Genomic DNA, 19941 nt, shown 5'->3' with positions numbered 1-19941 from the left:
ACTTTTTATCCATTCAAATTAGCTGTCCAAATTTTTTACCTTTTACTCTCTTCAATTTAGACCTCATTAAGTAAATTACATTATAGAATTAATGCAAAAGTACCTTACTTATAAAGTATCATTGTTGATAGAGGTCTGCATTAAGGCACAAACTTGCAATACTTCATCTAGAGCACGTAACTCCTTTATGATTTTTTCAAGACCAGCAAGAACCCAGGTTATCAGCAAAAAGTAGTAATGTGCTGTTAAGTGTAAATGTGTCTACTGTTGGTATATCTGCCATGTAAGTGTTCAAGTGTACTGTATATGTACTCAAGCTTGGTGTTGAAACGGAATCAATTTGACGTTCACGTAAGATGTGTGCCTGTCATCGAGGCAAATTCATCAGGTTTTGAAACGGAATCATCTTGACGTTCACGTAAGATGCGTGCCTGTCATCGAGGCAAATTCATCAGGTTGTGGTGGTATGATGAGTAACTGTATGGAGTCACATAGTCCCATGTAACCGTAGTAATTTTGTATTCTCTTATGGACAAGAGATGCTTAGAAGGATTGTAGTGTCATGTAGGTGTGTAAATAGGTATGCCTTCAAATCAGTGGGCTTAATTAAATATCCAAGGAGAATGATAGCAATTTTGTCAAGTTTTTAAGAACACACTTGGACAAATACTCATCACGTTTCATTTGGGTAAAGATGTATTGGTAAAATATTTTATTGACAGTTATTGTTAAACCTGCTTCTTAGTGCTTTCGTTTTTATGACAGCCAGTCGTCTTATCAAATACTGTATGTTTTTAACCTAAGGAGAGAAGTTGGAATGCTGAAAAATATTAACAATGCTAATCAGAATTCAACACGGCATTGCCATAATTTTTAATACTTGTCCCAATATTTGTTTTCCTTCAATTTCTACTATTGTATTTGATACAAGCTTCTAATATACATTATACAACCAGGCAAAACCCTTAAAAATAAAACAAGGTGAGATAGGTAATGAATTAAATCTTGTAGACTTGTGTCTGATAACTCGAACGAAAAGTATTCATATTTTGTTTTGGGGAATTTACATGGATCATTTTGGTGATGAATAAATCTGCAAAGGATGGCGCCATGTCCATTTTGAGTACCATAGTTACCCATTAAAGCATTTTTACACATACCGCAACCTTTTTCCCCTCAGTTTAATCCCTAGTAGGGGTTGCAGTTTTTCACGAGTCTCCTTCACCCTTTTCTTTCTTGAACAGCTCATTTCATAATTGGTTTCGGAGGTTGTGTTACAGACTGACGCTAGTTCCTGTTTCAAACCTTCCCTGTTTATCCAGAATTGAGAAAAGCCTTTCTAGGCAAAGGAAAATGAAATTTTGAATGTTTCACTCATATTATTCAGTTACTTGCTCTAGGAATGAAAAAAAATGCAGACATTTTTGCATAAAGTAGAAATTAGGTTGATTAAGAACTATTTATAAAACTATTGTCTACTCTAACAAAATTTCACAGGAAATTAAAACTTTGAAGAAAATGAGGACTTACATAATATATATATATATATATATATATATATATATATATTATATATATATATATATATATATATATATATATATATATATATATATATATATATATATATATATATATATATATATATATATATATATATATATATATATATATATATATATATATATATATATATATATATATATATATATATATATATATATATATATATATATATATATATATATATATATATATATATATATATATATATATATATATATATATATATATCATTGAATACATATTACCTATCTAACAATACCCTGATCTCAATAGAACTACCCAATTCTGTTACGATATTTTAATTTATTTTTTTTTATTATCAGCAAAGCTGCTATAAATACTCAAATTAAAGGAATGAATATGAACAATACCGAAATTGGAGAATTTTGTAATATAAAAAAATGTAGATATAATAATATCTCTATTAAAATATCCAGTCCAGGCGATAAATAAATTTTAATAGGGGCCATAAACCTGGAAGAAATATAAATACCAATTATTATAATTTACGAAAGTGTCGTATCATTTATTTATTTGGATGATCAAACCACTGATAAAAATTTCATCATGACATTTTTACGAAAACATATCGCAATAAGGGATATAAAAAAATTAAGATGAATACTTTCGTCAAACACACTTAACATTTGATCTTAAAATCAAATTAAATTCATGGTTATTTCGATGCTCTTTTGTTATATATTATTGTTACTTATATACCTTATTCTTCCTTAGCACGTTTTGGCCTAAAGATATATACTTTCCATCGTGATCTGACGTTTGTACCGAATGAAGGTTGTTGTGATTTGCTTAGAGTAATGTATCTAATTCTATTTTTTATTATTTTTATATAGGAATTTATAATGGTCTACCGTCGTACTTAATGTGTGATTTTTATGGTAAAGATAATTCTAGATTAATTTCTCATATTAAAGAGAATTTATAACCAAAACAGAGAAAGGTTATCAAAGATTCCAATCACATTTAGTTTTCGGTATAATTCTTATACTTTTCAGAAATGCCTGACGAAAATAAACATCGTTTAACTTACTAAATTTTACATTTGATTATTAAATGAAGCAATGTTTAATATTACGCGAATATTATTCACTTTTTCCAATCTTTTACTGAGCGCATTGAGAGAACCATTACAGATAATGAGGCCACCATCTTCTCGCGGGTGTCAGACAGCCTTTGACACTGGTACCGATAGGACTCCTTCCGCTCGCTGTCCACCAAATCTACACCATTTCGCATTTCGTAAGTGATAACGTCATGGTTTTGTTATGAGAGAAACTATTATGATATAGTGTCTGTTTATATTTTAAGAGATGTGGTATTCCGTAATGGCTTCTCGTTTGCGAGATAAGGGATGACGTATGGTCGTCAGGTTACCGGTACTCCATTATAGTAGTTATGTGTGGATTAAGATGACTTACTGAACTTATTTTCAATTTTTAGACCGTTTTATATATATATATATATATATATATATATATATATATTATGTATATAATTATATATTTATTTATACTGTTTGTTATATTTTAAATTTTTAGACTTTATATATATATTGTTATATTTTTGACGTTTAGTCATTGCTTATATATTTATATTGTCCCTTATAATTTTAAGCAGCACATGTTATCCTCGGGGATATATATGTCAACAGGAATACATCTTAACCTTTTCTTAACCTATCCTTGCTTAGGGTACCACCTCTTACTGTACCTCCTTTCATATTCTCTGTCTTCCACCTTAATTTCCTCAACCCTCTCCTAACAATTGATGGTATTTCTAAGCAAGAACTCTGCTCGGATTATCAACCTCTTATCTACCCAACATGGCTGGGGACCCTTTGGGAATGCGGGGTTTTGGAAACGGGAGGAAGACCGGACCGCCTTGTTGTTGTTATGGAACGGTTCCGCGCATGTGTAAGTCATCAGGGAGCCATGTGTTCGAGAAGGGATTGGCTAAGGAAACTCAAAAGGAACTTTACTAACCTAATGTACCCTAACCTAACCTAACTCAGTAGGCCATGTTACTTAGGCGGGGAGCTCTATCCCCCTGGTGAAAGAAACTCCACTTTTTACCAAAAGCTCCCCTATAACGGTGTGCATGCGCGATAGCATTCCAGGATGGCCAGCATGCAATACCATACCAGTTCTAAGGTTAATTATAGTCAACCTCCCAAAAATAATGGTAAATTCTTGTTAAGCATCCAAACTACTATAAAAGAAGGAGGTTTCCAAAGTAATACCCCATGCAGAGCTGTTCCCTAGTTCTACCTTGACTCGTATTGCATCTGCGAGGTTTTCCTCCTGTTACACCTTTCAAACTTTTTTTACTGTCAATTTCAGTTTCAGTACTGAATGATCTCATAGGTCCCAGAACTTGGTCTTTGGCCTAAATTCTATATTCTGTTTTGTTTCATTCTAGCTCAGACCTTGCCCCCAATGGTCTGGCCTAGGCTACCTTTTAACTGTTATAGGCATTTCAGAGGAATTATGACCTGCCAAAACATACCTGTACTTACCCTTACCTCATAAGCCATACCCTTACCTGTCTGGGTAGCTTCTCCCCTGATCCCCGAGTAGTCCATGACCCTCTGCCTGTATATTACCCTAAAACAATATTATTCGTACCTTTCTGAGGATACTATGTCGCAGAAATTGTACCAGTCGACATGGTGTGCCAACCAGCATTGGCAAAAGTCCCGTTCAAAAATTGAAAAATTTCTGGACTGGTTATTTGCAAAGAAGATAATTAGAAAAGTCTCCCCGAATGATAATTTAGATGGTTTGAAGAATGAGCCTTTTCTTGGTAATAATGATTTATGGCACTGAATTATAGTACCACCAAAAATGGTTTGCTGTTTTTGCTGTTGTGTGGTGAACCACCATTGATTTCAATATGTGTTCTATAAGCTCACACCACTGTAATTGCCGAGGAGGCTGTTTTGATGTAATTATTTGCGCAGTTCTTCCTCAGCCTTGGCGATAAGTAACACTTCTTCCATCTCGGGGTTGTGGATGTTGTTAAGCTGTTTGCTCAAAGTAGAGAAGAGGTTCAGTAAACTGTTCTCTGTTGAAGATAAATCTGAAATGGACAAGTGTAGGTTTGGATTACCAAGACGTATCGAAAATTGATCAAAGTGCATGTGATTTGTTCGATTTAAAAAGCCTGTGTCTTGCACCCTTGGCAATCAGTAAGACTTGTAATATGCATAAAAAAACTAGGAACAGAGTGGTCCATGACTTCAGCTCACATCAGAGACAAACTATGGAAAATTACAGGTCAGGAACAAAGTCCAATCTCCAATGTTGATTAATGGATTGGGAGGTATTATTTTTGGAGGTTTCAAGATACTCTGAATAATTTTTATTCTTGGAGGATTGCATCGTCATACGTCATCTTTGCAAACTACTAGGCTACTAAGCAAAAGCTTCATGAGTTTTAATTAAGATTACAAGGATGCATTATTGCATATCTGTATGAGTCGCGATACTCAGGGTCAGGTTATGTTGGGGGTATGTCCCGTTGAATGAAGCCCTCCCCTCTCCCAGCTGAGGACCCAGCCACCCTTGGTTATGTTAGGATGTATGCGTGTTGAAGTATTGATTTTAGAATTTATGTATTCGTTGAAATGTGGTTTTTATACTGTATTTTTTTTAGTATTTTTGATAATGATATTTTGCTGGACACTCACAAGCCAGATTTGTTGAGTTACCAGGATGTAACAAAACTGAGAGAGTAGTAGTTTGCAAACGCTGAGTACCAGTAAACACCAGAAATATTCAAATCTGTGGAAACTAATGGCATTTTATAGGATAACCAAATGCAGTATGTATTTCCAATAGCAGTGATTCTCAGATGCTTCTATCCAAAACTATGTTTCGGATATGTTTCCCTTTCAGAATCACTTTACACCTCTGGACATGGCATCCTCACTTCAGCACTTGATCTTCTTAAGTTTATGGAAATTCTACAAACATCACCTAGAGGTGCCTAGTTAAGAGCTGCCAGTTATACGTAGCTGTTCCATTTTGAAGTTAACACCACTAATGTAACGAGCAAAAAAAAGAATTAAGACGTTGGTTGAGTCTCAAATGGTATGAAAAACCATTGTTCATTGGTTGATAGTAACATTCTGAATTGGAATAAGGATATATAGTGGATTACTGTACAGTATAGGCTTATTAGCAGTTGAAGAGCTTGCCTGAATAACATGGCTTCCTATGTAAACAAAAGTTATAATTTCTGCATTGTACCGGTATCTTGAGTATTGTATACAGTACAGGCAGTCCCCGGTTAAAGGTGGGGGTTCTGTTCCCGGCTGAGTGCCGATAACCGAAAATGGCGTTTACAATACCATAAGCCCTGATGAACTGCTTAAAGGCACCGTTAACTGCTTATCGGCGCCGATAAACTGCTTACCAATGCTGATGAACTGCTTAAAGACACTGAAAATCGCTTACCAGCGCGGAAAGTCTGTTTAACGACGTAGTTAGCAAAGTGTCATAAAACCAAAATGTCATTAACCGATGCTGCCGGTAAGTAGGGGCTACCTGTACACTACTGTATTTGCAGTGAATTTATCATGAAAGAAAAGTGTTGTAGGATAGACTAAAATACTCATTACAGGCAGTCCCCGGTTTACAATGGGTCCAGCGTACGACATTCTGAGGTTACGACGCTCTTCAAATATATTCGTCAGATATTTCCCGGTTTACTACGCATGTTCCGGGGTTACGAAGCCGATCCGATGGAAGAAATATGGCTCCAAAACGGCAGAATAAAAAAAATTTGGAGGTTTTTTGATGAAAAACTCAATAAAAATGCAGTTTACACCATTTTCAATGCACCAAAAGCATTAAAAGTAAGATTTTCTTTGGATTTTTGACGATTTTCGACAATTTTTCGGTTTACAGTGACTTTCAGTCTGCGACGCGGCATGGGAACGGAACCCCCGTCATAAACCGAGGACTGCCTGTATAAACAAATTTTTATAAATCCAATCCAATCATTGAGGAACCTACTAGAATTTGTAGAGACCTGATAAAAGATATAGGATTCAGAAGAGTGAGAATTGTAGAGGAATGCAATTGCACTGTTTCAGTTTTAGAGGAATACAATTGCTTGAGCAGTTTTGAAAATGTTAGAATTGATAATTGTGAGTTTACCTTCTTGCCAAAGAGGTCAACAGCAGAAGCAGCCTTGATAAACGAGGCAATTACAGGAAAGGTACATGCACTGAGGAAGAGGTTATTTTGTACCATATAATTGTTGAAAATGAGAAGGCATTTGATAGCAATTAAGCAAAATATTAAGCGGAACTTACAAAGACTGAGGCTAACAGAGAGACTCATGCTAGTAAAGCTACTTTATACAGTACAGTGGCATTTGTATCTGAAGAATGTGATGTAAATGTTGGTGTTCATTGTAGATAAGATGTTAGCCATATGCCCGTAATATAGTGATCAGGAGCTATGAAGGATTGTGGAACCGGAGGACAGCGGATCTGCTATGTGCAGGTGACTTGGTGTCAGTGGCAGAGTCTCTGGAAAAGACTGGAAATATTGAATAAAAGTTGCGAGTAGAGGAAGTAACAGTCATTCTACAGAAGGAAAACAAACATCACGGTGACTGGAAAGGCAACAGGAAAAAGCACAGTCAGGGAAGTGGTCTTGTGGCCATTATGGGCAAGGCGTCTGAGGGTGGACTCTACTCTGTACTGATTGCAACAATTGGTGTCCAGAGAATTTCAGTATCGCAGTATGTACGTGGAATAAGAGGTTTTCAATGCCCGAAATGTTTAAGAAGAGTGTACGTGGCATCACCAGGGGATAGAAGGACAAGTCTTTGAGGAGATCCAGCATCTCTGTGACCGTGGAGATGCTCTGGGTAGTCACTGAGAGGACAGCAAGAAAGAGTAGCTGCAGCCTGGATGAAATGGAAAGACATAGCTAGAGTATTGACGAATAAAAATATCCCATCATGATGTGAAGATAAGGTTTGGACTACCCTGTAGTTGAAGCATTGGTGCTGAGAAAGAAGAAAGATTTTAAAAATGTATAATTACAGAATGTTGAGATCCGTACCCAGTGTGCAGTGGGAAGGTGGTTCTGCATTACTAATTATGAAGTTGCTGAGTGATGTGGTATCAAGCAATTGGAAAATGAACTTAAAATCTCAAAGCTTGAGATGATTTGGATATGTGATTTGAGGGGACTAGGAAAAGTAAGCCAGAAAGAGGTAAATATGGAAGTATTAAGACAAATGTCTGTAGGAAAGCTTAGGAAATTCTCTTCCTTCCATCTTAATTTCCGTCCTCTGCTAACAATTGATTCGTAGTACAAGTGCGAGGTTTTTGTCCTGTCACACCTTTCAAACTTTTTAACTTGTCAGTTTCCGTTTCAGCGCTGAAAGACCTCATAGGTCTTAGCTTAGCACTTGGTCTTTGGCCTAAATTCTATATTCCATTCTGTTCTAATCCTATAAGGGAAGAGCTGGCATGAACCAGATTATGGTGATGGTGAATGAGCAGTGAATGAGATAATGTAGGAATGTTGCATTCAGATTACTTAATTCTTCAGTACACGAGCTTCGTTAACAAAATCTTGGGTGAATCGGCCTAGAATGTTTGAAGGAGTATGTTTGACAGCTAGCAGTTTTGAAAATTGTTTTGCTGAAAGCATTTATTACATCTCTTATTACGGGACTGCAAATTGCATAGCGTATGGTTAAAGAAGAATCTTTTTTTTATATATCTATTGTTGATATATAAGACACCACCCTACTTAGAAACGAGTTATGGTACGGACAGCCGTATTTTATGTTGAATTGTTTATCAACTGGTTACTGTACTCTTCATGCCTATTTAGGTACAATATTGTATAAAATGAATACAGTACTGTATGTTTTTTCATCTTAAAACAATGCACTGTACATACAGTACTATATGTAAAAATAGGCGGGCAAAACAAAATTTGAACTTAACTGGTGGAAAAGGGGAGCGCTCTGAACAATTTCAATTTGCAGTCCCATTTGTTTGTATCTGAATGTTTTGTAAGTAGAGTGGTGTGTGTACTGTGAGCATGCCTGAGTACAGAAAACTGTATAATAGATTTTCTTACCATTTCATGCCGGCATTTCTAGAAGACTGGTTTCTTTGCAGGCTTGCCAAATATGAGTAAGGGAAACCAGTGGTCGACAGAAAACTTACAGGTGCTAGACGAACACTTTAGCTATTTTAGTTATGTAACGGGATACCAACCAACGGCAAATGATGTGGTTTTATTTAATTCGCTGAAAATACTCAGAGACAACGTCTCTCCGCACGTGCATCTGACACGGTGGCTAAATCACATAGGAACTTACGAGAGTGACAGGTTTTCGGGGGAAAGTGAGAGTGTAGAGGAAATACTGAAGAGGGTGTTGTCTTCTCTCAAGCAGGTGGGTATAGGTGAAATGACGTTACTCTGCTTTTTATTGCTTTCTGTTTGATGTGTGTAACAGTGAAGGTATTGTAGAACAGTACAGGTACCTCTCTGACCTGCAAATACTGCACCTCTTAGTTGGGTAGGGCCGTCAGTGCACCTCACACAGTGGACTGTAGGCATTACTTGAGGTTCTGTGCAATGTCCCTTTGCCCCCTAGCTGCAACCCCTTTCCTTTCTTTTACTGTACCTTTGTTCATATTCTCTTTCTTCCATCTAACTTTCCACCCTCTCCTAACAGTTGTTTCATAGTGCAACTGCAGGGTTTTCCTCCTGTTACACCTTTAAAACCTTTCTACTTTCCATTTCCTTTTCAGCGCTGAATGACCTCATAGGTCTCAGTGCTTTGCCTTTAGTCTAAATTTCATATTCCATTCTACAATACCACATTGCCAGAATGAGAAAGTATTGCATAGTTTGGTTACCTTATTTTGAGTGTGTGTATGTGCATTTTAGCCGTGCCCTTAATTAGCATGCATGTCTACAACATTTTACTTTGGTGTCCCTCTCACATGTAAGGTTTTAAGCATTAAGTATGTTAAAATTTTAAGGTTTGAAAATATTCTTTCATTTCCACAGAAATATTATGTTGGTTGCACATGCTCACGTGCCTTTAATCTTGGGGACATCTCACAGTTTTATTTTCCTCTTTGCAGTTTTAGATCTAGTTAGAATTCCGAAAGGGTAGGTCAGTTTGAATTTAAGATAAATGCACAGAAATTATATAATAAAGCAAGCCAAATGATGGAAGAAAATAATACAGCATGCCTGAAATGCTTTTATTAAAGTACATGTATATGTATTGTACTGTGTATATATTTAGGAAGTCTTACAGGAGCTTTTAAACTTCGTAGAGTTTCTCTCCAGTTGTAGGCTACAGAGGCATCTGTATACATCCTGAAAATACACACCTACTTGTGGTATTTTTTTTATTAATAGTTGCTAACCTTATTTATGGTTTGGTTATTCGTCTGAACACTGGTCTTTGTGCTGATCATTTTTTTGCTACTGAGGGTTTAATCAGCTTTTTAGTAATCAGGGGAGTTTCCAGTGGGAAGCCTCCCCCTCTTTTGCATGAAATAGTTATGTTTTTTGTTTTGTTCTGGATGCAGTTTTTGTTTAAATGTTTCACTCTTGTGATAATTTAGTTTGAAATGATAAAATATCTTCTACCAGTTTTTAATTGTAATTGACTAAAATGGATATACAGCAGTCCCAATGTGCATTACTAATTATTAGTATTGCATTACTAATTAGTAATGCAGTACTAATTATTACCTTGTCAGTACCTACGTTTTCTCCTCTTTAATACAGTCGACCCCTGGTATTCGCGGGGGGTGGGGGGCGGGTTATGTACCACCTAACACCCCCCCCCCACAAATAGTTAAAATCAGTGAATACGTGACACCTCTCTAAAAATGCTTATAACTTCCTATTGTGAACATTCAAACACCAAAAAAACTGCTCTAAAAATGCTTATACCTGAGTATTTTAATAGTTTTATCACAAAAAATGCACTTAGTCACGAAAATATGAAAATAGAGTAATTAGTGAATATTCCTCTATGAAAAATACTTCGTAAATAGGCAAATTTTCTGCAAATAATGTGAAAAAGCCAGAACCGCGAAGAGATGGGGGTCCACTTTATTCTCTTTAGAAGTGAAAAGTACTGCTGCACATTCATAAATGTTCCATTTTTCTGAAAAATTATGTTACCGTAGGAAATTGTTTTTAGTGTGAGTTTACCACTGTTAAGATCAGGCCCCTCTCTCAGATTTTTTTCAACCATCAACCTCTTCATGGAATTGTTGACCCTTCATTGATTGTAGAACATGTAAAGAAAATCGGTAATGATTATTCTTTATATAGTGATAAAAATTGCTTTGTACTTTTGTCCTTCATTATTGGCTGTTGATGAGATGAAGTTCAGATGTATATTTATTATTACTTGTTCTTCCTACTTCAGTTTATGGTCCTTGTCATGTACTACACTTAACTGCAATTACTACTAATACTAATGATGATAATTTTGATAAAAAAAATAGTTATATATATTTAAACTTTCACTTTCAATCTTAGCTGTTATTATCAACCCCTTGAATTAACCCAGTAGATCATCCCATCACCCCATGGGTTGATCAACTACATTGGAGACTCAGTGCTCTGTTTACACAACTTTATAATAATGTAAGACTTATTCGTTTCCAGGAGACGATGTCGGCTGAAGATAAGATGAAGCTCATCACTCGTCGCTTGGACGAAGTGATAGGCGATGACCGCATCATGGCAGTTGTGAAGGAGCGGCCGCTCAAGATTTACTGGGGAACTGCGACGACTGGCAAACCCCACGTTGCCTACTTTGTGCCCATGTCGAAAATTGCAGATTTCTTGAAAGCCGGTTGTGAAGTAAGTATTGTGCAAGATGTCTCATATAGAACAGTGTTTACATACTGTAATGTGCATTGATTATCTGATGCTAAATTTTTTTTTAAACTGATCATTACTAACCACATTTGAAGTCTAGATTTGGCTCATAGTACATACACATTGGCCCTTAGAATTTATTCATACCGTAATTATTCCTTCCATGACCAGCCAAAGTGACATTCATCCTTGTATGGAAAAGGTAATACATTTTAAAATAAAATGAAATAAGCATTAACCCCACAGGTTAATACTTATTCCATCGTACTTTCCACCCTCTCCTAACAATTTTTACAACATTATATGCAGTGTTGAATGACTTCGTAGGTCCCAGTGGTTGTCCTTGGGCCAAAATTTCATACTCCAATTTATATTCCAAAAAATGACTATTACGGGTCTTAAGAAGTTGGCACTTAACTCTATGTAGATACGATCTCCCACCAGGTGACCATCCTTCTGGCTGACCTCCATGCTTATCTGGACAACATGAAAGCTCCCTGGGAGCTGATCAAGTTCCGCACGCAGTATTACGAGGCTGTCATCAAGGCGATGCTGAGGGCCATTGGAGTGTCGTTAGACAAACTTCACTTTGTTCAAGGTATTGGATGTGTTCCTTTTTGTGTGTTTATGTTTAATTAGTCTTTTATATTATTTTACTTATATTTTTTTTATTAAATTTTTTATTAAAAGGGCATTGGGGCAGGTAGCTAAATGTTTTTTAGTTAGGACATACCTGAAGAAATTTTATAAAGCTCTTTTCCTGACAGTATGGTTGATGTCGCCGATAAAGGTTTACGAGAGGCTGTAATTCGTAACTTATTGAAAATTTCATGCATTGTTACCTTTGATTTGCTTACAGTACTCACATCGCGTGCTGTTATGTATATGCATACTGACTTTGCATATTGTTATATTTATTCAGTTTTATCGTTTATATTTATGGACATTTAAGTATGTGGAAGCTTTTTATGTTGGTTTCTCATGAATGTTTGATCATTTTTTTTTTTTTTTTGCAAGAGTGATAATTCATTGTTGGTCTTTGATGTTTGGCCAATGCTTTTATTCATAAATTGCTGTTATATTGTTCTAAAAATTTAGTTTTAATACATTTCTCAATTGGGGTTTTAACTGCTAAAGTTAGGTAATAATACGCTTATGTATTTTCATTGAAGTTGGTAGAGAAAAGTACCAAATATTAACTACTAACTAACTTGTGCAGTCATACCATCAAAATTGATAATACAGGCAGTTCCCAGTTTGCGACGGGAGTTCCATTTTTACGCCGCGTCGTAAACCGAAAATCGTCGTAAACCGAAAAATCGTCAAAAATCCTAAGAAAACCTTACTTTTAATGCTTTGGGTGTTTGAAAATTATGTAAACTACATTTTTATTGAGTTTTTCATAAAAAAAAAATCTAAATTTTGATTATTCTGTCATTCTGGAGCCATATTTCTTCCATCGGATCGGCGTATGATGTTTCGTAACCTTGGAACATGCGTCGTAAACTGGGAAGTAATTTCTGATGAATATATTTGAAAAGTATCGTAACCTCGGAACGTAGTGAGCCGGACCCATCGTAAACCAGGGACTGCCTGTACAAAGGAGGGTCTGGGTAGCAAATCCTGACTCAGGGGACATTACATGCCATCCTGAAGCTCTGATGAAGGTACCTTCATTTTGCATAGACAGTACTGTAGTACTTAGATACGAGCCAGTTTTAATAATTGGTAACCTTGGGGTGAACGAAAGCAATTCTAAATCTGGGAATTATTACTCTCAGACTATTGCTGTTGCATAGGAGAAAAAAGTATATTGATACACTTTTCATTTTGTTATAATTCCTTATTCAGTTAAATATTCCTATTTTAGGGGATCCATGCATGGGGTTATTGATCACAGTGTGCCTTGCAGAGCTCTGTGGGCAATACTAAAGGAACTTTGCAATGTCCCTTCGACCGTTAGATGCATTGCTATCTCCCCATTGCTTTCATTTAATTCCTGTGGTCTCTTCCCATTTGCTGTCCAGCTTCTTTAACTCTACCTGGCTCCAGTGTTCAGCTCACGGACTAGGCTTGTAATTTTGAAGCTTGGTTCAGTGATAATAATACTCTGTTAACATACTGTATACTGGTTAAATATAGCTAATTAAAGTTGGATCTTAGAAGCGCACTTTTAATTCTGCGTCTTCTACGCCAAAGACAATAACTTCAGTTATTGTGTGGTCTTGTGGTCAGGGATTAGTTCCATCATGATTTTCTTCACTGTACTTTTCGCATTTTTCACCAGAGGTTTTTTTTATAATAACTTTCAAGGACGTGCAGATTGCAACCTAGTCTCGTATTGAACTGAGAAGTCCCCCTTCTGCCTCTTTGATTAGTGGACTAGAAAGAGCAGTCAGAAATTGCAAACTTCCTTCAGTGTGAATACATTGGACTCTTTGCATTTTTCATTGTTGCAAGAGTATGACGACTTATGCTATCCAAATACTGTTTTATTACACAAACAACATTTTTTTTAAATGCATGGAAATGACAATAACTATAGCAATATGAGATGGAGAGTTGTGGGTTCACATACAGGCTGGGACCCTCACCGAAACCACGGCAATAATTGCCTTGAAAATTCTGATTCCTTTGAAAAGATTTTAAATCTGTCACGCAACCCTTTTAGCAGACTGACAGACTGACATCAATCCAGACCAGACCAGGAATATATCTGGTGGAGTAAGTAAGTGGATGTATGATGAATGACCCACATGACCACTAAGAATGATTATCAAGTATCGGAAACAAATTCCTGATAGGAGCAATTTTGTCAAAATCTCTCTATTTTCAGTTTATCCAGTTGTTAGATTTTTAAGCATAATTGCTACTACAAACAAATCCTGGGACCATCCGTATGAGTTTTGAATGATAAACTCAGTGGTCGGTTAAAACGTTTGATAATAATAATAATAATAATAATAATAATAATAATAATAATAATAATAATAATAATAATAATAATAATAATAATAATCCTTTGGAACCAAAAATGGGTTAATTTTTAGCATTTAAATAATACCTGTTGAGAGGTTGCTTATCATGTGTTAGATAAAGATTGATACCCAACAGTTACCAACCACATAAACAGCTTCTTTTCTTTAGTAACATAGTAATTTATATATTTAGTCTGGTGAAGATACATCTTTTGCAAAGCAATTATTGTTTTTAAGGTTAAGACAGTGTTTTTTTTATTTTATAAATGCCCACATTCACATTTATAGACCTGACATTTTCCTTTTTGTATTCCGACTGTATTTATTTCTGTGAAATTCTGCTTCTTATGTTTATCTTGTACTTTCACTTCTTCTAATCTCCACTCCCGCCCAGCTTCCCATTTCGTAATTCTCATCTAAGTAAGGCATACCAACCAACTCTTCTGGTGCCCAGAGGAGCCCAGCTGACACCAACACATTCTGTTCTGTATGAGATGGAGCAAAGGATATGCCCAAGTCATCTCCAGCCCCCCAAATTTATTATTGTTATTGCAGGATAAATTTGGGTGTGTTATACTGTATTGGTAAAAATCAGAACAAATTAGCTTTTCACAACATCTTGTTTTCGTCATTAGAGAGTATTAAATCAGTTGAGATTACTGTATACTGTACTGTGCATTATTTATTCCATTCGTTTTGAAGAAGGAAACAGGGTTTTCCTAAAAGCTTAAGAGTTTGTTGACATTCTTACTAATATATCTGAAACACTCAGTTTATTAAGAGATTCAATGATTTCTTGAATCCTGCTTATTTTTTTACATGGTTTTTTGTTATTATCACTGTTAATTACAGTAATTAATCACAGCTGTAATCCAGAAGTGAATTTATTAGAAAGTATAAGAAATATTTCTGAATGATTTTCCTAGACAGTAGCCCAGTGGAAGCAGCGTTTAATACTTTTAAGGAATATGTAACAGCACAAGATGCAGATACAAAAAGCAAATTCTTTTCCAGGGACAAGTTACCAACTGGGCGAGAAATTCACAGAGGACGTTTACAAGCTGTCGTCCATGGTAACCGAACACGACGCCAAAAAAGCAGGAGCCGAAGTTGTTAAGCAGATCGATGCCCCTTTCCAATCGGGCCTCTTGTACCCAGGACTGCAGGCGCTTGACGAAGAGTACCTCGGCGTTGACGCCCAGTTCGGAGGCGTCGACCAGAGGAAGATCTTTACCTACGCAGAAAAGTACTTGCCGAAACTCGGCTACCAGAAACGGTCCCATATGATGAACCCCATGGTGCCAGGTTTGACAGGTGGGAAAATGTCGTCATCTGAGGCGGACTCAAAGATTGACCTTCTTGACTCCTCTGAAGATGTAGAACGAAAGCTCAGTGGGGCCTCCTGTGATCCGTCAACCCCAGATAATGGCGTCATGGCATTTGTGAACTATGTGGTTTGCCCAATTTTGGAAGGGCAAGGAAAGAATTTGGACCTGGGAAATGGCCAGACGTTGTCTTCCTTTGATCATCTGAAAACTGAGTTTGTTGCTGGTAACATAGCTGGAGATGTCATCAAGACATTTGTTACAAAGTTCCTCAATAGCTTGTTGGATCATATAAGGAAAGAATTTAGCAGTCCAGAATTGCAGGAGCTGACAAAGAAAGCCTACCCCCCACCTAGTGAAATGCCGTCCGCAGTACCACCTCCTTCTGAAACTACCCCATCCGATAACCTTACTCTGCAAGGTTTAAGCATAGATGATAGGTGTCAGCTGATCAGCCAAAATCTTGCTGCTTGTCCACCTCCTTCTTTATCCAAAGTTCTCAGTCATACGGCTCATGTTTTGTGGACAGTTCCTGTTACTGGAAAACCAGATGCCACCCTTTTAGGGCATGTTGCAAAAGTGAGAGATTTCTTGAAGGCAGGATGCAAGATCACGATTCTGGTCCAAGATGTGCTTTCGCACCTGGATGGTTGCCAGTTTCCATTAGATGTGGCCTCCCACAGAGCTAACTTTTGCATAGAATTGCTAAAGGCTACCTTTACTGCATACAACATACCTTTGGAGCATATCACAATTATAAAGGGAAGCGATTTCCAGAAGAAGGAGGATTATATCCTTGATTTGTATAGGTTGACCGCCCTCGTTACTTGCAAAGATTCGAGTGATGCTGTAAGTAATGTAGTAAAGGACCCCAATCTTCTCTCAGCACTGATATACCCTGACATGTTTGCTCTGGATGAAAAACACACAAAAGTAAATATCCATTACTGTGGTTCCAGACACGCACAGCTGTCCGCCTTTGCTGAAAAAGTCTTGCCCCTAGTAGGGGGCCAACCACGAGTTCATTTAGCAGGTGCTGAAATGCCGTCCTTGCTGAATAGGGCAGCCCTTAACCCGGAGGAGGAATTTATTGAGCTCATTGAACAAGATGCTCAAATTAAGAAAAAGATTAAAGCTGCTTTTTGTGAGGAGGGGAATATCAGTTTTAACCCAGTGTTGTCACTGGTGAAGGTTATCATCATGCCTTTGTTGGGAGATGAAAAGTTCAAGATGTGCCGTTCCCCAGAGAATGGCGGAGACATAGAATTTAAGTCATTCGAGGATCTAGAAAACACTTTTGAGCAGAAGAACGTGCATCCCGGTGACTTGAAGAACACTGTAATGGAATACCTCAAGAGACTTATAACACCCGTCCGTAAAGCTGCCGAGTCCGGACCCTTGAAGAAACTGCAAAATCAGGCCTTCCCGCCACCTCCCAAGAAAGGGAAATCTGCACCAAAGCCAGCTGCTGGAAGTGACGAATTTGTCCCTTCAAAGTTCGATATGCGAGTGGGTAAAATTGTTGAAATCTCCAGACATCCTGATGCAGAGTCACTGTACGTTGAGAAAATAGACATCGGTGAGGCAGAACCACGAACCATAGTTAGTGGTTTAGTCAAATTCGTCCCCATAGAGGAAATGCAAGATAGAATGGTGGTCGTCCTGGCTAACCTGAAGCCAGCTGCAATGAGAGGCGTGAAGTCAGCAGGCATGGTCCTCTGCGCTTCTGTCAGTGAGCCAGCAGCTGTGGAGCCCCTCCAGCCAGCCCCTGGGAGTAAACCTGGTGACCGCGTTATGGCTGAGGGGTATGAAGGTGACCCAGATCCTGTCCTGAATACTAAGAAGAGTGATGCACTTACTAAAATGCTTTCAGGATTCAAGGTGAACAGTTCCTTGACTGCCACGTGGAACAGTAATGTTTTGAGTACGAGTAGTGGACCAGTTACAGTAGCCACTTTGAAAGATGCTCCTATTAAGTGAAAAGGGACTGTTTCTATTAGGGTATTAATGTGATTTTTAAATAAGGATCGCGCAGGAAAATACCTGCTAAAATTTATATGTGAATATAAAGTTATAGCTTGGTGAGTAATTTAAAACAAGTTGAATTTTGCTATATTTCACCAGCATTGTTTAAAGAGTTTTCTCTGCTGATGAATATGTTTTGTGATTTGCTTTAAACCGGATACTCAGGATTATTGGAAAATTATCCTTATTTTAAGAATTGGTAATATAATTTTTGCTTAATGATTGGTAAAGAGACAAATATATTTATCAAAGTTCATGCTAGGTTCCATCAAAATATTTTTTTTTCTACTGGTTAGCCAATGTTATTACAGCAGTGTTTACTTGAAACTTATGCCTCAGTCATACTGCCTGCCGTTTTGTGGCGGTGATTGGCCACACAATAAGAGTCGAGAATTTTGACTCCAGGCTGGTTATGCTACCCAATATAGGCAGTCCCTGGCTATCGCCAGCGTTCCGTTCCTGATGGCTTGACGATAAATGAAAGTTTCCGATAACTGAAAATCAGCAGTAACAGTGCCAATCCCAGGTTATCAGCGCCGATAACAGGAGATCGGTGCCGATAACCCGAGATGGTGCATATCAGCGCCGAAAATCCAGTTATCGTCACTAGGCAAGCACCGTAAAACCAGATCGCCGATAACCGCGGACTACCCGTAATGGTAATGTAGACGTGGTCGTAAGTCTCCTTTTGTAAAGTGCTTCTGTGCTTTTAAGAGTTTTAATCATCAACTGTTAATGTAGATAATTACGTTGATTTTGAACTAACATAATGTTGGACGTAAGCAATACGAGAGTCAGAGAAAGAATTATTTGCTTGTGTTGTTCATAAAAAAATATAAGTTATATTTATACCATGCCTCTTTTATACAGTTGGTGTGAGACTTCTGTGAAATATATTTTTGGACAAAAGGCATTTTTTATTCATCCTTTTGAACAGTTACAATGTATATAAATGTAATCATTAGTATTTGTCAAGAAAGTTTCCTGACATCGCATTGTTATTTGGTTTTTCATGGAAACCTTGTTTTACGTATGCTGATACTTACACATGCAGCAGTATTCATTACATTTAAGTATATGTTGGTTGGAAATTAATGAGAGGTTTATAATATCTTAATAATTGTGGGACTGGTTGTAGAACACAGGAAAATGGAGAGTACGGTAATAAGCTTTCACAACTGACTCCGTAAAGGGGAAAGCCATTTAAGATTGCTATGGGTTAAAACTTCCAAAGGTTCCTTAGATTCAGTACATTAAACAGTTACTGTATCCCACCGGGAGGCTAGCATTGTCAGTGCACCTCGCATGCGGTGCACTGTAGGCATTACTGTACGAGGGGGGACCCAAAAGTAACCGGAATTGTGTCATAGAATTTTATTCAGTTATTGTTACATGTTTACAGTCTTATCACCTTCAAAGTATTCTCCATTTGAAGCAATGCACTTATCCAGACGTGTTTTCCACTGTTGAAAGCAATTCTGGAACTCTTGTGAAGTTATGGCTTTTAATGACTCTCGTCGTTTTCTTCTGAACCTCTTCAACGTCTGCAAAACGGTTTCCTTTGAGGGCTTTCTTCATTCGGGAACAAAAAGAAGTCACAGGGAGCAAGATCGGGTGAATAGGGAGGGTGGGTAAGTGTGGTCATGCCATTCTTGGTCAGAAACTGTCTCACACTCAAGGCAGTGTGCGCTGGTGCATTGTCGTGATGAAGCCACCACCCTCCACTTTGCCACAGGTCGGGGCACACTGCCTTGAGTGTGAGACAGTTTCTGACCAAGAATGGCATGACCACACTTACCCACCCTCCTATTCACCCGATCTTGCTCCCTGTGACTTCTTTTGTTCCCCGAATGAAGAAAGCCCTCAAAGGAAACCGTTTTGCAGACGTTGAAGAGGTTCAGAAGAAAAACGACGGAGTCATTAAAAGCCATAACTTCACAAGAGTTCCAGAATTGCTTTCAACAGTGGAAAACACGTCTGGATAAGTGCATTGCTTCAAATGGAGAATACTTTGAAGGTGATAAGACTGTAAACATGTAACAATAACTGAATAAAATTCTATGACACAATTCCGGTTACTTTTGGGTCCCCCCTCGTACTTAGGGTTCTTTGCAACATCCCTTC

The 19941-nt window shown here is 37.4% G+C and overlaps 1 protein-coding gene across 2 annotated transcripts; it reads left to right on the top strand.

The window, feature by feature from the left end:
- The first annotated feature begins 2688 nt into the window (after positions 1–2688).
- Positions 2689–18726, top strand: TyrRS (Tyrosyl-tRNA synthetase). Of its 2 annotated transcripts, XM_067133677.1 has the most exons (5): positions 2709–2826; positions 8744–9021; positions 11274–11471; positions 11934–12087; positions 15482–18726. In XM_067133677.1, the coding sequence occupies exons 1-5, from the start codon at positions 2724–2726 to the stop codon at positions 17770–17772; spliced, it is 3024 nt and encodes a 1007-aa protein (XP_066989778.1). In that variant the 5' UTR covers positions 2709–2723; the 3' UTR covers positions 17773–18726. The 2 variants fall into 2 exon arrangements, with proteins under 2 accessions (XP_066989779.1, XP_066989778.1); XM_067133678.1 differs by lacking the exon at positions 8744–9021 and having other exon boundaries at positions 2689–2826.
- Positions 18727–19941: the final 1215 nt, after the last annotated feature.

The sequence above is a fragment of the Macrobrachium rosenbergii genome, chromosome 34 (assembly GCF_040412425.1).
Source record: "Macrobrachium rosenbergii isolate ZJJX-2024 chromosome 34, ASM4041242v1, whole genome shotgun sequence".
Taxonomy (NCBI): Eukaryota; Metazoa; Arthropoda; class Malacostraca; order Decapoda; family Palaemonidae; genus Macrobrachium; species Macrobrachium rosenbergii.
This window is presented reverse-complemented; position numbering and strand designations above follow the sequence as displayed.

What these genes read in the sequence shown, in the direction of transcription:
- TyrRS (XM_067133677.1), top strand. Translation starts at nt 2,724, where the DNA reads ATGAGGCCACCATCTTCTCGCGGGTGTCAGACAGCCTTTGACACTGGT. An exon ending in TGTTGTCTTCTCTCAAGCAG is followed by an intron (nt 9,022 to 11,273) that starts GTGGGTATAGGT and finishes ATTCGTTTCCAG; the next exon opens with GAGACGATGTCGGCTGAAGA. An exon ending in CAAACTTCACTTTGTTCAAG is followed by an intron (nt 12,088 to 15,481) that starts GTATTGGATGTG and finishes ATTCTTTTCCAG; the next exon opens with GGACAAGTTACCAACTGGGC.